The sequence below is a fragment of the Poecilia reticulata genome, linkage group LG13, assembly GCF_000633615.1.
Source record: "Poecilia reticulata strain Guanapo linkage group LG13, Guppy_female_1.0+MT, whole genome shotgun sequence".
NCBI lineage: Eukaryota > Metazoa > Chordata > Actinopteri > Cyprinodontiformes > Poeciliidae > Poecilia > Poecilia reticulata.
The window spans coordinates 11454012-11472416 of record NC_024343.1 but is presented as its reverse complement, the minus strand read 5'-3'; the positions used below and the strand labels follow the sequence as shown (position 1 = coordinate 11472416).

At 39.9% G+C, this 18405-nt stretch overlaps 1 protein-coding gene across 4 annotated transcripts in view; it reads left to right on the top strand.

Annotated features, from left to right (window-relative positions):
• The window catches only part of sphkap (SPHK1 interactor, AKAP domain containing), a 119823-nt gene that overhangs the window by 99606 nt on the left and 1812 nt on the right, over window positions 1–18405 (top strand). For 2 of the 4 annotated variants that reach the window (XM_008425398.2, XM_008425399.2), the window contains 7 exons: window positions 6595–6654; window positions 7025–7165; window positions 8509–8767; window positions 9061–12391; window positions 14425–14586; window positions 16765–16848; window positions 17199–17248. In XM_008425398.2, coding sequence (XP_008423620.1) covers window positions 6595–6654; window positions 7025–7165; window positions 8509–8767; window positions 9061–12391; window positions 14425–14586; window positions 16765–16848; window positions 17199–17248 — 4087 coding nt within the window. The remainder of the gene's footprint in view (window positions 1–6594; window positions 6655–7024; window positions 7166–8508; window positions 8768–9060; window positions 12392–14424; window positions 14587–16764; window positions 16849–17198; window positions 17249–18405) is intronic. The other 2 variants (XM_008425400.2, XM_008425401.2) reach the window with 2 other exon arrangements.

Below are 18405 nucleotides of genomic sequence, written 5' to 3'. Positions count from 1 at the left end.
TGCTAATGTGGTAGTTTTACTTTTACTTGAGTACATTTGTGTCTGTGTATTTGTACTTTTACTTAAGTACATTTTTTGAGTACTTTCTCCACCACTGGTGCAATGTCTTGAAGACAGTTTTTAGAAATATGTTTTATTTGTAACATTTTGAAAGAAAACGAACCCCATTGTTTTTTGTGTGTGGCTTTATTTTTGACACATAAACGAGAGTTGTGGAGCTCCACCAGAGTTACCGTTGGCCTCCTGGCAGCTTCTCAGACCAAAGTTCTCTCTAGATTTTATTGAAGGTTCAGCATGAGTAGCTAGGACTTGGTATGTTTTGCAATTCAGTTTCAAATATATTGCGAAGCTTTTCATCACAATATTCAGTTTCTTGATGTCAGCCTGCTGAACTCTGCTGTGCAGACTTCAAAGTGCTGCTACAGTTTGCAAAATAACAGATTGTTTGCTACTCCAGCTTTACATCTTTTACTAGTACTTTTTTTTTCCACCAACATAAAGCAAGTTAAATATTTCACCTCCCGTGCAAATGAAATGGAATGATTTTAGCAAATGCATTTTAAAGCATTTGAAAGTGTGTGGAAGATGTGCTATGTATGTGCTATTTTTTTCTCTTTATCTTTAGAAAGAAAACATCTTCATGTTACTTGGAAAGAAAAAGAGCCAAAACCAGAAATTATGTTTTTGCTGATTGCAAAGTTAAAGTATTTTTTTTACAACCTCCAAAGCTTCTTAGTTTTTTCTGCTTGGTTTCATTTTAGTGGCTTATTAGCACTTGTGGTCAGGTCAAGTTTCACTTGACTGTTTGCTGTAGTGCTGAGCACATTGTAGATTTGCATGAGTCAGGGAGCTCATGGAGCCAGAAAACAATCACATCTCCAGCTTAACCTGGATCTTTGACCTGTCAGAGGTCAAATGTTTTACGCAAACAATGGTTTTACATGAAATAGCAGAGAACATTCACCTTGAACAGGTGCACAAATCTGTGCGTGCTTTCTAAAAAATCTATTTTACCTCAAACAGATAAAAATGGAATGTTCCCCAAAGCTGTCTGGGAGTCATCGAGGGCTTCAGTGTGTTGAGAAAAGGTGCTAAATCAGGGGTGTCATATTCTATCCCTGGAAGGACGGAGTTCTCGGCTGTATCTATTAGGTGTTTCCAACACAACTTTTAGTTATCAGGCTCTTCTATTTGGAACCAGCTCCCAGTTTTGTTTTGTTTTTTTTATCCATGAGGCAGACGTCCTGTCTACTTTTTAGATTTCCTTGTGGTAAAGCTTGTAGTCAGTGGCTAAGGTTATCATTAGCTATCTCTATAGCTATGCTGCTAAAGGCTGCTGGAGGATATATTTACTCTTCTAGTAGTACATTCTTCCTGCTACTCTCCAGTTTTACTTTATCTGCTGGTGATTCACCTTTTAACTTTTCGTTCTCTCTATGGGATTTTTTCTCTTCCGTCTGGTGCTCTGTTTAGATGTGACACCTTCCTGTAGGGAGACATTGACTGAGCTACAGCTGCTGTGACGTCATGCTCTTTTCCACTAGATCTGCGATCGTCAACGCCAGTCCTTGAGAACTGTAGTCCTGCATCTCTTAGATGTGTCCCTGGTCCAACACACCTGAATCAAATGGCTGCTCTGTATGCAGTCAAGGTTTTGAAAGTCTTGCTAATGACCTGATTATTTGACTCAGGTGTGGTGAAGAGGACACATCTAAGCCTCGAGGACTGGAGTTGGAGACCCCTGCTCTAGATGATACATCTGTTTCTGTCTTTATGTATTCAACAACTGTCTCTCTCTTTGTTTGTTTTTTAAGTTTGAGCCACATAAAATGACTTTTTATTCAGGTTGCTGAATATCATGTCCTGTTTAACCCATGTGTTTAGAAATGGGGTCCAACCGACCCCACACACATAAAACTTGTATCATTTTCCACAGTCCTCTACGTTTGCCTCAGTCCTCACACACACAAGGGTTAACTGTCTTGTAAGCTTGCTCTGAAATAGCTCAGGAGTTCTCGTCATAGTTTGCTTCTAGGAGGATAGAAAGTGCCGAGTAAATTTTCAAACTCATGAAAATTTGATTTGAAGAGGTTCAGTTATGATGCAGTTGGAATGGAAAGGCTTGAAACACCTTTCTAGTTTATTGAAGTAGCATAATTTAACAGTGCTGCAGTTTTCTAACATTGATCTGTGGAGTCTTTTTTCTGTCTCCTTTACTATTCTTCCCAGTGTGGGTGGTGATAAAATAAACTTGGGTTCTTATCCAGACTGGTGTGTCCCAATTAGAGTAGTTTCAGACTTTTTGTATTGCTCTGGCTGCAGATGTGGGAAGAAACTATTTCCTTAAAGCCATTTTCTGACTGAATAAGATCAGAACAAACCTGTCTTACTTGAACGATAACATCTACCTTTCCCGTCTTAAAGTGTACTGTTTGCACACTCTGCTATTTCATCTGGGAAAAGTACATTACAAATAAAAAGTACTCAATTAATAACTTACTAAGATAAATTGGCTTCTCGGCCTGGTCATATTTATACCCCAAGGAAACAGGAACTGAGGGATTTCTAATTAAAAGACCCTAAACACATTGATCAACTTAAGAAAGTATTCCAGAGTTTTACTAATTGGGGCAAAAACATAACATTAAAAATAATTTGTTATAAATATTTATTTCTTAACATTTATTTTCCTCTTAAATAATAGACTTGAAATAAAATTGAGGTTTTATGAATTTACCCATGTCAGTATATTGAACTCACAGAAACAGACAACTTGTGCATTTCCTTATTTCCCAATTTCTACATTTAAGTCTTCCTGGGTTTGTTTGTTAAGGTTCCACATTTTACACCATGAAAGCAGAGCGGCATACACAAACACTACCTCACCACAAAACAGTTTCTATGTTCACTCTGACCATTGTGATTTCTAGTGCGATTGGTCATCACCCCCCATCGCTACATCTTTATCACCAGACAAATATTTGTTTTCTGCCCACGCTTTATCTTTCCCAGCTGATGTCTACGTGGTCAGACCTTCAGCTGCGGCGGGGTCATGCATGTGTTCATTGTCTAATGTCTTTGAAAAACCGATGGAATCGGAGCGTGTCCTCAGTTTTGTGTTGCCATCAAATGCCTGGATAGTTGTCCGCCTCCCAAATTTAGAACAGCTGCCTCTCGACTCTCACCGTCTGATGGGGTTAAATTGCTTCAACCCTTCTCAAGGTCAGAGGGATCACTCAATTTGCTTTGCCTGCATGTTGTGCGCAGGCAGCGTGTTGGCAGGCAGGAGGAGGTGTTGTCACTGCTTTCTCTTGGAGGATTTCCAGTATCAGGACATGTAAAAACTGCTGAGGTGCTTCTGAACAACCATCCTGCTTATGCATCGTAAAAGACTTATTTAGAATGCAAGTAGAAACTTTTAAGACTGTTTTCTGTATATGTATTACATTTATTATAGCCTACGCCTTTCCCTTTGAGTAAATGGTAAAGCCAGGTGCTGGTCTTTGTTTGTAGTAAATTTTGTGAATTAATCTCAGCTGCTGTTTGTACGTCGTTGACATTTAAAGGCTATGCTGACAAAAAGGTCCTCATCGTGCTCAGCAATCTGACACGAACAATGGAGAGCAAGTGCACAAAACTATTTTTACTGCTCAGTGAGTCGATTGCTATTATTATTTTTGTGAGTAGGAGGTAACAAAATGTGTGTTTGGATAAAGGCCAGAGGTGACACATGCACTCAATAAAGGGCATAGGACCAAAAAAAAAACATCTCAATGTTTTCATGGTGAGACAGACAGGCATTCGTGGGTTGTTAGGTGGGAATGACTTCCTATATACATGACTGAGTCAATTTTCAGGAACCAGCTGCCATCAAATTGTCCTTGATAGTTGTGGAAAGGTTTGAATAGAGAGGATCCCAGTTATAGGCTGAGACATCGGAGACATTGGTTTCCTGTGATTTTTCCGAAATATAGGGATTATTTATGTTGCTTTACATGAAAAGGATACATGAAAAGAGAGTCTGGATGTCACCTCCATTCTGATAAATAACTCCTAACACTGCACTGATCTTTATACTCTTAGTAGGGGTGTAGTGAAATGTTGTGGCACATTTACTCGCAGTATTTTCATGATATTCTTGTCAGCCTGTGTCTTTGCTTGGTGAAGTGGATGCAAGGTCTTTGAGACCTCAGTACCGTTTTATTGCTTTGCTGAATTTCCCAAATATTTAGTGGCATTTATTTCTCTCTCAGACAAAAAAAAAAAAACGTACATGGAAAAAAGGGCAACACAGGTCCCAATGTTGAGAATCAAAACTTCCTGAGGACTAACGGTCTGTTTTTACGGGATGCCTGCTCTCTTACTAGTGCACCTATGTTTAAAACCTTTTTTGACATGAGAAAAGAGGTAGTTCTGGAGTCGCTCTGATGTGCTGACCAAGTTAACCAAGAGAGATGTAAGAGCCGAGAACATTTGTCAATGAAAGCTTTGAGGAAGCCTTCCACACTTCAAATATTTTCTCGTGACAGCATTTTGGGGTCTCGGTATAAAAAAAGACGGAGTGACAGCCAAGATACAGCTGATCTGTAATCACTGTGACCACGGTAGGAAAACGTTGCCAATGTTGACATCCAGTTCAGGGCTTCCTATCAGGACTAGACAAAAGAGCGGGAGGGAAGACTAAGAAACTTGAACGATTAAAACCTGAACTGGATCACTCTCCACTGAGCAGAGACATTGATTGAATTTGTAAAAACACAAACAAGCCCTTTTCAAGCCTTTCTTGGAGTTAGTGGCGCCACAGACTGAGAAAAACAAATTGATCAAACTTTGCTTGAACTATTCTATGCTGATGAGATAGTCTTAATTTTGTTTTTTTTTTTAAGGATTTTTGTGACACTAGTGGTCTTTATTCATTAATAACTGGACAATAGAAGGCCAGCGAGAGAGACATGCAATTAAAGGTCTAGAGCTGGGACTCGAGCCTGGGACAACTGGATTGAGGATTATAGATTCTGCATTTGGTGCAGCGGTCTTTGAAACAGATTGTGATTGTAACTTTTCACACCTATGTATGAAAACAAAACTTAGAATTCTTGATTTTCTGAAAAGACTGAAAACTTCAATTTGTTCTGCATTGTCTAGAAGAAAATTATAACTATTGTATCAGTTATTATTAGAAAAATGTATTGTAATAAGAATTTGTCATCCTGTGATGACTTCTAAATTGATGAATGATACAAACCACTAAAACTAACAGTGGGAATGAGGCTGTTACCATGACTATTTTTCCACTTGAAGTGGAAAAACAGTTTTGGGACCATGTACACAAACTCTGCTGGCCAGTAACATATTTGGCCAGTTGCATAGACTTTTACTGCCTGTAATGTCCATATATTGTCTAGACCTTAATGGTCTAGATGTTAAACCTCTGGATAAGTGTTGAAAACATAAACATGATAAAGAAAATTATAATGTATTGATGGTTTATCTCATTAACATATCAGGAAATATAACAATAATATCACATTGTCATGTTTTTCTAAAACTGTGCAGCCCTACCCTTTAATAATAACATTTTAAGTTAATCACCTATCCATATTCCCTGTTTTTGTGAACCAGGTGTGTTGCTCCACCTTTTGTTCTTGTAATGGATTTTACAATATAGATTGAAAGTTAGCATGATGTGATATAATATTAAAAAATTATAGAATATAAAGTACACAGACCTCGACATGTGATCTTCTGTGGCATCATGACACAACCTTCAGGGGAAATGTCTCAAGTAATATAGCAAAAAAACATATGTAAAACAAAATGAAAAGGATGTAAAAAATAGTATATCTCACAAGTGCTGTTCAAAGCTCCCTTGGGTGACTCTAGCTCTTCTTAGCTACATGTCAAATAATTTCAGTCTATGTTTATTTATAGGAGGTTTATTCATAGGAAAATGTAGAAAGGCAACAATAGATATAGCCAGTATAGAAATCCTGAAGTAAAAAAGCAACAGTAAGTCGTTAGCCTTAGTAGGATCAGGCTTGATCTGCAATGACAGCCAAGCACTTGGAAATGTCCGATGCGTATGTGACTGAGACATCAATATCTTTCTTTTGTCAGTGTGTCACAGCACTTTGCACATACATGCTGAATCACCTCCACACCGTCCTTATATGCAGTCGGAGCTGCTCTTTCTTTATTTCATTGTGGCCACCCCAACTCACAAAAGAGTTTGCTACTAATTCAAACAGCGTCTGTTAAGAGTCCCCAACTCCCAACGCTGACATGAAGACTCTATTACACACTATTAAACTTGCAGCCTGAGGCAAAGGTGTGTGAGGTGGGAGGAAGTAGGGAGTTGAAGTCAAGGTGAAGGATGGAAGCCCTGGAGAGACACTGCCCGATCTATTGTTACCCAGGAAAAGCAGACAGCTGCTGGCCCTTTAAATCAACATTGCAAGGGTGTCTTTGTGGAAGGTTGGAAGGATTTGGGTCATTGAAATGTCCTTTTGAAGAAGCAGTGCATTGGGTTTTTGGCAGATCTGCCTCTGTCTTAGTTTTTCTCTGATGTCGTGTCTTTATCTGTCTTTCCCTCAGATCTGTTTTGTGAATCTGGACCCTCAAAAAACAAATTGTCGAGATGATAAAAACAACAAGGTGAGTCAACTCCTTGCTCATTTGCACTCTCATCCCTCCTGTTGTTCTAACTTTCTGTTATATTTCCTGCCCACTTTATATCACCGTTCATTGTATTCCACATAAGCATCTCGCTTCCGTTGCCATGGATTCAAGACCGTTACCCAAAATTACAGGGTTTATTTGTTAGATAATATGCATATTTTTTTGCAGCTGGTAGTGGGCGATCAATAAAAATTCCTTGCGGTTCAGGACTTATCACAGGAGGGAACCTGTAATTACATGGACTTGCCCTGGATCCACATAAAGCATATTGCATTCAGTTTGAATCTTCATGAGAGTCTTTTTCCATCATTAAGTATTGTCTCTGTGGTTGGCATGTGTCTTGCAGAAATTGGCATTAGTGTCTCCAGACCTGCCAAAGCTTGTTGAATTACTGACCATCCACCAGCCCAAGGAAAATGAGATCCTACTGCTTGGTGGCCTGGAAACGTCAGAAATGTGCCAAACACACCCACACTCCCCCCTGCAGGTAAGTGGGCAGTAGGCTTCATGTCTTGCAAATTTTCTTCATCCTTTGAAATAACTGGACTGTAAAGTGTACAAATTGTTCTATTATGCAACAATGTATTGTGATTAGATCCAAACATTTTGTGGTAGTTATACTTGCTGTAGCTTCTTGACTACTATAGACCTTCACTGCCAAACAAGGTTAATTTACTGTAAAACACAGTTTTGTCTTGATTATTTTTCACATAAAGTGATGTAAAGCAAAACAAATTCACTAAGAAAGTAAACAGAGAGTAAAGCACATTTAAAATGTGCTTTACTCTCCTTCTTTTACTAGGACTCACTTTGTCGTTCTTTTTCTAGCCGGTCTATGCATGACTGGTCGGACAGCAGCTTAGGCCAGAACCGTGGAATTTATGACCCCAGAGCCCTGACCCTTTATAGGATCTAGACCAATGGTTCAATACAAAAAATACTGAACTCAGCATCACTTAAAATTAATTCCACACAAAACTCTAACTTCTCCACATTCAATTGGGGAAAAAATACTTTTTATGGAGGCTAATCAACATCCTAACTATAAAAAGACAAAGTGTTTACTTGGATTTTTAAATGTGAATTAACAATACTGCAAAGAACTGTTTGGAATGTAATATTTGTTTGGTCGTATTTGTAATATCTACTCATAACTATACAGATTGCAAGCCACTAAGATATTCAAACTGCTGTACAGACTCACACTAGAACAGAGGTTTTGAGTCATTAAAACAAATCATAACGCCCAAGGTGCTAAATATTAGCGTTGGAAGCAGTAACATAACAATAATTTGTTGTAATGTTTTGCACTAAAATCAAAGACGAAGTGGCTCTTTCAAAAACACATGGTTGTTCTCAGTGAGTTCAGCTTGAATTCACATTATTACTCTAAATATCCAGTTAATCACAAGAAACAGGAGCCAGTGAAAATAATATTTAGACTTGATTACCAAAAGCACTTGAGGAATGAGTTTGAATTGAGTTCAAGTTATAATCTGAAAATCAGTCATAGCTGTGATTGTTGCAAATATTAACTACCGTGCCCACCTATGCATTACCCAGAAGCCCCAGGTTTGATCAGAAATAGAAAGGAAGGTTTAAGAAATCTTTGAAATGAATTGTACTTTGAAGTTCAGTATAACTTTTGTTCCTAATAAGGAACTTTTAAATAATTTATATTAGTTTGCTTTTAAAAAAAAAGTCAGGAAATGGGCACAGATGCTTTTGGTTTTATGTATGACTTAAGAGTTTTACTTAACTTTGCTCCCAGTGTGCATGCAGGCATGTCAAATTTATATGTCAATATTCTAGATGGTTTTCTTCTTTCAGGGTGGGCAGCGCACAGGTGTGTGCTTGCTTCCATGTTCAGGGAAGAGGCACTCGACCCCTCCTGCCAGCATCATCTTTGAGATCAACAAATTTCTGATTGGTATGCAGTGGGGGAAGGAGCAACAGCTGCAGCACGGCCAAACTGCTGGACACAAGGTTGATGATGACACCAATCGTTCAATCTCGTCAATTGAGGAGGACTTCCAGACGGCATCAGAACACCTTGGAGACGATAGTGAAGATGATGGCTTAAGAAATGGTAAGATTTGTTAAGCAGAGTGTCGGAGTTTGACACTTTTTTTTTACAACCAGGATCGGTAAATATAGAGAAAAGAGTGTGAAATTCTGCTTAAAGCTAAAAAACAAAATGGGACACACTTCTTCTGAGGGAATATATATATATACACACTAGATATATATATATATATATATATATATATATATTTATATATGGGTTAATATCATTCTAGTCTTAGCTTGCAGAAACTCAGAGTTGAATTCTGATCATTCTTCATTGCCTGTTTTTCTGTGTTTTCCCCCGTCTCCTCGCAGAACCAGTGAGTGGTGACATGAGGAACAGCTCAGTCGAGGCCGCACAGAATCACTGTGTCAGACATTCGTGTCACAGGGGACAGCTTGCTCGTCATCACAGCCAAGACGATAGTGAAGTGAAAAGGGAGGGACTTCCAAGTGCGAGTGTTTATACAAAAGAATCTGCTGGCCACTACGCAACCAATCTAGCTGAGTCGGTGTTGCAAGATGCCTTCATACGACTCTCTCAAGATGAAACTTCCTTTGTCCCCGAGGCAGCAATCAGTGTGTCCCTCTCTAGTTGTCCTTCCAACAGATCTTCAAAGACCGAGCAGCCTTCACAACAACGGACCTGCTCTTTTGAACTACCCAAAATTGTAATAGTTCAGAGCCCAGACAATTCGGATGGAGCAGCAGAATGGTCAGAGACACAACCATCGCACATGCATGATCACAATATTCCTGCCAAGGCAGAGGAAATGCCTGAGTCGCAGGCTCCAACTTCTCAACACGGCAGCGGACACAAAAATGTTGAAATGGCTTTGGCCTGTGCAGCCAGTATTATTGGCACCATTTCTTCCCCACAACTGACTGAAAAGCTTACTCTTGAATCTGCTTCAGAGGAGGTAACAGAGGAGGAGCTGCAGGAAGTAAAGGAGAGAAGTGACTATTCTGTGTCCTCAGCTATGTGTGGCATGGCACAAGTAGCTGGAGTGATAGCAGCTGTGGAGTTAACAGAGGACTCAGTTGGAGATGGTGACTCTGATGTAGATTCCTCTGAGGTCTACACAGCCTCCCACGGTCTGATGTCTGCAGCCAAGGCTTCCACAGCCTTCCCTCTGCACTGCAGTGTGGCAGCAGGAACAAGCGTGGAAGCATTCAGAGCTAACATTGCTGAGGTTTTGCACAGGGAAGCAGCAGAGGTCCTGACTCAACCACAAGGCTACAAGAGTGTGGCACACTTGCTGGAAAGAACACATAACAAGATAGTGGATGGCATTACGTGTCCCAAAAAGTGCTGCATGGATGAGAGTGGGGTGGACGACCTAATAAATGAGGTTGCTGACAGCCTATTCAAACATGCTTTAGAGAAGGCCAAAAAGAAAAAGGAACTGGAGGGTGCTGGGAAAGATGCCCCCAGCCTCCAGGTCTTTCTTCAGGACAGCGTAAACAACTTGCTATTTGACATTCTCTGCTTGACCCAAAAGAAGATCAGTCATATTTCTGAAGGTGACCAAGGGTCAGAGGAAGCGCAGAAGATTGACATTTGTCCTCTAAAACCTGACACTGCAAAGGAAAGCCAGGATCCATTAAGCCAGCTGAAGAGCTTGGTTGGCATGAGTCACTCCACTAACAGTGAGAACCTGTTCCACTGCACAGAGAGGTTTTCCATGGTCCCAGGACTGAAGCAAAAATATGTCCCTGAAGAAGGAGATGTAGTGGCTTCTTCCACTACACCACACTTCAAAGAACAACAGCTGCAATCTCAACGCAGACAAAGTCAGCCTAAACCTAGAGATTTGCCTGATCAGCAGCAGAACAATGGTGGCATCAGAGAAGCCTTAGGTGAAATACCATCTCACAGCACAGAGAGGAGGGGTCGAATAATGATGGGCAGTGACAGCAAACAAACATCTCTCGTCTCACAGTCCTCCCTCAACTCCTGCAGTTCCCTTCTCTCATTAAGAATGGACTCTGACTCTAAGGCACCTATAACTTGTTATGCCGAGGATTTAGCCGCCACAGTGGTGTCAATGGCTACAGAACTGGCAGCCATTTGTCTTGAAAACTCCACAGGAAAACAGCCTTGGTTTTGTGCCCTTAATGGGACATCCACTGAAGTAACAGAGACCTACTTGATGCCAACTTGCCGGACAGTTTTAAGGAGGAAGGAGTCTCAAAGCAGCAATGTGGCCTCTAGAAAACACCGGGCACCTCGACTCAGTGAGATTAAAAGAAAAACAGAGGAGCAACCAGAACTAATGGAGAGACTAGTAAACCGGGTGGTGGATGAATCTGTCAACCTAGATGAACCGCAAGACCCATTTGCCCTCTTTGCCTCAGAAGTCACAGCTAGAATCATGAATTGCCCTGAACTCAACGTGGTGGACACCTCCAAGTCAGGCCAGCAGCGCAGCAGATTACAGTGTGAAAAGTGGAGTCGTGGAAAGGCGTCCAGTTATGAGAGCATTCCAGAAGAAGACACAGACCCATCAGGTGCCCCGAACACCCTGGGCCCTGGCAGTCGGTTGGGTCAGAACTTGAGTCGTGGCAGCTCCATTTCTAAGCAGTCCAGCTGCGAGAGCATCACAGATGAGTTCTCACGGTTCATGGTAAACCAAATGGAGACTGAGGGCAGAGGTTTTGACCTTCTGCTGGATTACTATGCAGGGAAGAATGCCAGCACCATCCTGGCAGCAGCTGTGCAGCAGGCTGCAACAAAGAAAAATGGTCACCTTAATGTCAGAGCCTCCTCCTGTTTATCTAAGCAGTCTAGCACGGAAAGCATCACAGAGGAATTCTACCGCTTCATGCTCCGGGACATGGACAAGGAGAACAAAGAATGTGGCATTGCCAAAACTAAAGAATGGAGCAACAGTCTTTACCCTCCTACTCCGAGGACACCCTTCTGTATACGGCAGTCTTCTGTCCCAGACCGGCGGTCCTCGGACTCGCGGTTGACGGTCAACTCTCCCATAAAAGCCAAATCTTTTGATGGATTTGCCCGCAATGTATATGGAGACACTCTAAATATCTATCCAACCAACTCAGTATCAGCAACAGGATTGTGTAAGTCAGACTCCTGCCTCTACCAAAGGGGCAAGACTGATCAGATTACGGACATGCTGATCCATGAGACCTGGTCAAGCTCCATTGAGTCCTTAATGAGAAAGAACAAAATCATTGCTGATCCAGAGGACAGTATTGAGTTGGAGGCTGCAGGAGACTCCCAGCCTCATGTGCAGCAATTTGCCAATCGATTGGCAGCTGACATTGTGGATATTGGTAAGTCTGCACTTGGAGGACAGCAAGATGTAGCTGGGATAACGGCTGGGTCACACACGCAGCCGCACACACCCGTTGTTGAGAGGAGACGAGGCTTTAAACAGTCTCATCTGGCATGCAGTCGAAGCAGAACCAGCCAGGAGCAAGCTGGGTCTGCCATGGGGTCTGGAAGCTGTGATAGCACTACGTCTTGCACCAGGGGTCCAAGAGATGTGCCACTCATCCACATTGAGGGAGATCAAAGGGTTGAAGAGACTCTTTCAAAGCCTGAAAGGACAGGAACAGGACCCCAGGAAACGTCTGTTGATGTCATGCGAATGGAGATGCCTTTTGCCAGCAGCAGCAGGTATTATTACACCACTCATAATCCTGTAGGAGAGTCAGAGCTATTGTTAAAAAAAGAGATATTGTTTATTGATCCAAAACAGAATTGTCTTTGTCAAGACATGAAAGGATGTAAAGAGTTAGCGAGGATCACATGGGTATTTTTAAAATAAACATTAAAGCTGGACACACAATATCCCTGAAGAAGTAATAGATGACATCAAAGCTATTCTTAGAGTTTAATCAAAGTCTGGCTGGCACAAAGGGGGACTATTGACATACAAAACGGATCAATTTTAAAAGAATGTGTGGTTTGACAAACCTTTGACTAGGCTGTGACTCATCATGTCTGGGTGATGCACAGTGTGCAGAAGGCTTTTTGCAGTGTCTTCTCTCTTTTATCCAGCTGAACTCCCTGTAATAAGGATCACTCTTGGTTACCACATTGAAGTCAGAACACAAATGCACATAAGCACTGATAAATACACAGAAGGATCAAGGAGGTTTTGTGCGTTAATATTCCTACACATCTAAAGTAAACTAGTAAAGCAAGATTATGATATTAACTACTTAATTATTATCATTAGTGGCTACTCTTAAGAGCTAAATATTAATTAGAAAACATATTTGTCAAGCAAAGACTGAAACACCTTTTAAAAATGATATTTAAATGTGCAGATATTGTAAACTACGTGAACAGTTAAAAAGAAATATGTATGACCATAAATTCTTCTTGAAATAGAATCTAGATCAAAATAGTTTCAAAACTATTTATAAAATAGCAAAGATGTAAATTATATGCAATAGTATATGTTTTCTAAATATATAATTTTTTGCAGTTTCTTTATATAAAGGCTAAATACACAGGAAAGAAATAGATTTAATGTGATGTGATTTAATGTGATCACATTAAATCTATTTCTTTCCTGTGTATTTAGACTTAAATGACTTACATGACTTAAATGATGCTAAAGCAGATTAAGTACAGTGCACAAAAAGTTAAAGTTGATGTTTTTTTTGGAGAAAATGGTTTCTTTTGTTGAAAACATTCAATAAACAGTTATATTTTTGAAATCAGAAATTTTATAGAATTATTTCTTGCATTATATTTTATGTCAGATGACTTTTAAAGTATTTTTTTTGCATAGCATAGGGCCAATTACCATGGAGACTATCTGGATTTTTTGCGTCTAGATGTTGAGAGTTGTTCAGTTTCACGAGAACGGCCTTGGTGATGAGTCTTTATCTAGGCGTCTTTTGAAACAAGACAACACTGAAACTCTCGTAGCAAACATGATGCATTCCAGATAAAAAAAAATAAGCCTCAAGTAGAATTATCTCTAATAATTTTTTTTTCTCCAATGTCTGTTTTAAAATATTTAAAATGAAATTCAAATAAGTATTTTGCCAATTGTCTACACACAGAAGTGTGAACTTGTGTGTTTCAGTGACGATTATATCCTCAAAATGAGCAATGCTCAACAGTAAACAAAAAGCTGACAGTGTTCGGTCTCTAGAGAGCCATGAGACATGCTTCCGTTCACTTCACAATACATGTAATCCTGAAGCAAGTGGAGTGCAACTGTTATTCCCTTTTGTCAAAGGGGAACTCAATCACTCGCCTGTTCAATTAAATCTGATTTCCCTCAAGAATTGTTGAGGATGGCAGCTTTCAAGCATCTAATGATGGCTTAATTTAATAAGTTTGCAAACAACTAAAGAAGGTTAAAAAAAATAAAAATCACCCAGAAGTGCCCACGAGAAATGATGTGTGCTGATGCATGGAAGATATGGAAATAAATTAGCTATGCATTAATGTAGCACATTGTAGTTTTATTTTGTAAAGGCTTTCTATTTCTAATAAGGCTATGTATAACAGTCTAAATAAACCCACTGGCTTGTTAAAATGCTATGCAGTTTTGAGATTTTAGGTGCACAAACTGTGAACACAGACATTTGAGAACATCACCCAGAGTTTCTAAAGGCTTTGCAGCGGTCATTGTGCTCACTCAGTTGCTGGTCACTCCCACCATGTTGCGGTTTGCTCTCCCCCAGCAGTGAGAGGGACAGACCAGCTGTGGCGGTGGCTGCAGTAGTGAAGAGGGACAAGCGTTCAATGAGTGCTAGCAGTGAAGAGAGCATGGGGAGCTGGTCTCATATAACCCCTGAAGATGACTCCCACGAGGAGACCAGTAGTTTTATCCAGCTGAGTGAGGGGTCAGTAACCATTGCTCCTCGATACCGCTCCAAACGCTGCTACTGCTGTTCCCACCCTCACTCCACTCTCATTGGCCCATTGCTTCTGACACCGACTCTCGTGCCAATCCCAACTGACTTCCTGCTGCTGGTGCTGTACCCACACCTGCTAACGCCGAGTTTAGCTAGGAGCTCATAAAGTCCACGTAGTGCTAGAACGTATCGACACTCCAAACCAAACTGCCTCCAGTAAGGTAATATCACAACTCCCTGGAATACAATTAAAATTTCAGATGAGTTCAGAGTGGAATATAACCTGTTCTGCCTGAAACAAAAGATGTGCCACAATAATAGCCAATATATATATTTTTATATATATTAAAAAAAAGAATACGAAATGGTTTTCTTTTGCGTTTTTAAGCAGGTCCATCCACATACATTTGAAAATCACAGAAAATAATTTTTTGAAGCAATATAGTTTAAAAAGTGACATTTATTCTATAGGTTCATTACAATTACATTCTTTGAGATGTTTTTTTTTTTATGTGAATTTATAGTTTCTAAAAATTCTGTTTCTCCAAATATTAGACCGATAGGAGGGGATTTTGAAATCACCTACTATTACCTACAGAAATGTCAAGTGATGCTATTGTTAGCACACAATAGTGGGGAAGATTGTTAACTTGCTTTTTGTCCAGCAGACATTAATTGGAGGCTAAGCCTCAAAACACCATTGTTAAAAAAGTTAGCTCTTCACTTGCTGTTTCGGAGCACATTGATGGAATGTTAAGTGGTAGGAAAATGTGTAGAAAAAGTTGCAGAAAGAACAGTGACAACCACAGAGTTGAATGTATTGTGAAGCAGACTGGAAGAGGTTGAGGGAGATTTACTGCCCTGCAGCTGGAGTCAGTGTTTCAAGAGACATGACACATAGCCGGAAGCAGGAGTTGTACTGCTACAGCCCCATTCCTTGTGCTAAGTCACTCCTTGAACCAGAGATGAAAGTCAGTTTTGTATTTCTTTTGAAATGCAAGGTGTAGAGTGCTCAGAATAAAAGTCGCTTGAGCTCTTGTGTGAAGTTTCCACTCAAGTGATCAGTGTTGGTCCCCTGTATTTTCACTTTCCTGGACTGTCATACGCCACAGTCTTCCAGAGAAAACTATGGTGTATTATCAAAAGGAAGGTAAAAGATCCCAGAACCAACAAAGCAAATGAACCTTAATTCCATTATTAAATCAACGTAGTCTTCCCTAACGTCTCCACAGAGCCACAGACTGATCACCTCACTGCCACATCACAACAGCTGGGTTTGGTGTGGTCCACGTTAGCTTGCAACCTGTATGTCTTGTTTATTGCGGCGATCCGTAAAGTCAACATCTGATGAAATTACGTGTTTCCTAGCCTGATTCATTCCAAATGAGTAAAAGGAAACATGTCTAATTAACATTCTGGGTTTTTCCCCTTTTTTGGCGGCATTTTAAATGTTCACTCAAAATTCACGACACTTAAACTGAAACAGCTGATACACTAATTTATTTGTTATAGTTAAGGAAAGTGCTTTAAGGAGTATTCCTACATTTCTGCGTTAGTAATCCTTTTTATTAGTCTCGTGCAGTATTATTTTTACAAAGAAACAGAATTTGGGGCTTTCATTACCTGCAAAAGCCAAAATCAGCAAAAGGGATGATAAACAGTTGAAATACATTACTGTGTAATGTGTTGCTTTTTGAATTGAATCACTAAAATAACTTTTGGATAATATTGTAATCCCTTGAAAGGCAGTTGCATGTGCAACTGCTTCTAAATATATTGATAAAGACAGAAAAATGAAAATGCTCAGTGTAGCAGTGACACAAGGTTTTTCCATGCACAACCACAACTGCTGCTCCCTGCTAGCTCTCCATTTACCTGCTTACTCTAACTTCACCTCATCCCTAATCCATGCTGTGACATGTGGGCGTGGCTGCCAGCCTTGCCTGTCCACCCTACCCACCTGAACTATCTCCAGATCTCCTCATCCCCATAATCAGATGGACTCGCTGTTTAATTAAACACAGTTCACCAGCTCTCCCAGCTTGAACCTCCAGTTGTGCTACGGCTGTCACTAAAGTTGATCACCTGCTAACAGAAACATAATGCGCGTCACTGTGCTTCGACTTGCAGCGTGGCATCACCTGTCTTCTAATCTTCCGACTGCAGGAATGGGACAAGCAGCGCTTCTAGCCTGGGCCTGGCAGACCTGGATGCTTTTTCTGATGTTCCTTCTCAAAGCACAGTGATCAGGTATGGCATTGTCACCAGCAGATGCCCATTATATTCCTCATTACTATGTCACTCCCGTATTCACGGTGACAATGTTTCATTAGAATAAAGTAATTGGTTTGTCCCTATTGCTTTGTGTTGACATCCTGAGACGTGCTGGACAGCCCTCCCTTTTGTATTTTCATCCTGCTGCAGCTACAGCATTTGTGGATAGAAAGGAAAATCATTCATTCACACTTTATTTCTCTGCGACAGATAGCAGAAATTTTCAAAACTGTTTGTCCTCTATTGCTTTCTCTAATGTTGAATAATTTCTCAACAAGTGTTTGATTATACCCACCAAAGCTCTGTCTTAAAATATCTGTTCACAGTGAGGAGACAAAGAAAGGCCACGTGGAGGGACCTAAAGTCAGCGCTTCAGGTATGTTGATTCTTATGTTACCAAAATGCTGTCTGCCTGTTAAAATCCTATAAAAATGCAGACACTTATCTATGTGTTTGGATTGTACGAATAGACAGTAGATAGAAAATCCACCTCCTGAAAAGCCCAGTTTGATCCAAATTGTCAGCTCCACTGTCTCTCACTAGATATTTCAGCACATCTCTGAGAGGAGACATCTGCCAGAAAGCTTTTAAAGTAAACTCTGCTTTTCTTTACAGGACTATAAAGGTTTAGGATTTAGATTACAATTATGGGTCGGATTTTGACCCGTAGAAACTTCCTTCTGTGAGACAACGGTACTGGTCACAGCACCCCGAGTCTCTTTTCTGTGTCGTTCATCTCCAATGTCTACACAAAAAAAAAACGCTCCAACAGCTGTTTTTTAGAGGTTGGCTTTGTACTTTTACAACTACACACAAGCAAAGTATAAAATCAGACATTATGGAGTATTGGTTGGTTTTTAATTGGTAAATTAATTAAATATTTATATGAAATACTACATACATTTACCGGGCCATTAAAACAAATTACGATCAAAATAAACACCAGAATTATGGTATTGAACATAATTTATTTTGCTATTTACTTTTTTTTTTACTTTTAAAATATTGTAATTGGAAAATATTTCAAAATAAATTCAACAAACAAGATGAAATTACATTAATAAGTGCCAGTAGTAAATAGCAGTACATTTTTTATTTGATTTTGAATATTGAATGTTTCTCAAAACACAATAAAAAAAATTCAATTTGGGCGGCTCAAGAATAAAAGATTACTTTGAATACCAATTTACCTGGTACATGAATAATTTTGGGCTTAATGGTTTTGCCAGTTAGTTAGTTTAGAAAAGAGGCAAATCTGTAATAAACTCAACATTAATTTACAAGCTGCTGTCTTGTCAGCATTACCACTGTGCAAAGTCTCTACCAGCACCCACATTTCCTTTTATTGACTCTTCAGGGTTTTTGTTTTCTTTTGCTTAAGTTTTGCAGATATCTAATCTCTAACGCTTCACATTAAACAAGTAATACAGTATGAAACACTAAGCGGGTCAGAACGAGTCATCAGTATGCTTTTTATCGACTTCCTACAGGACAAATGCTAAAATATTAATATTACTAATAATATACTCATGT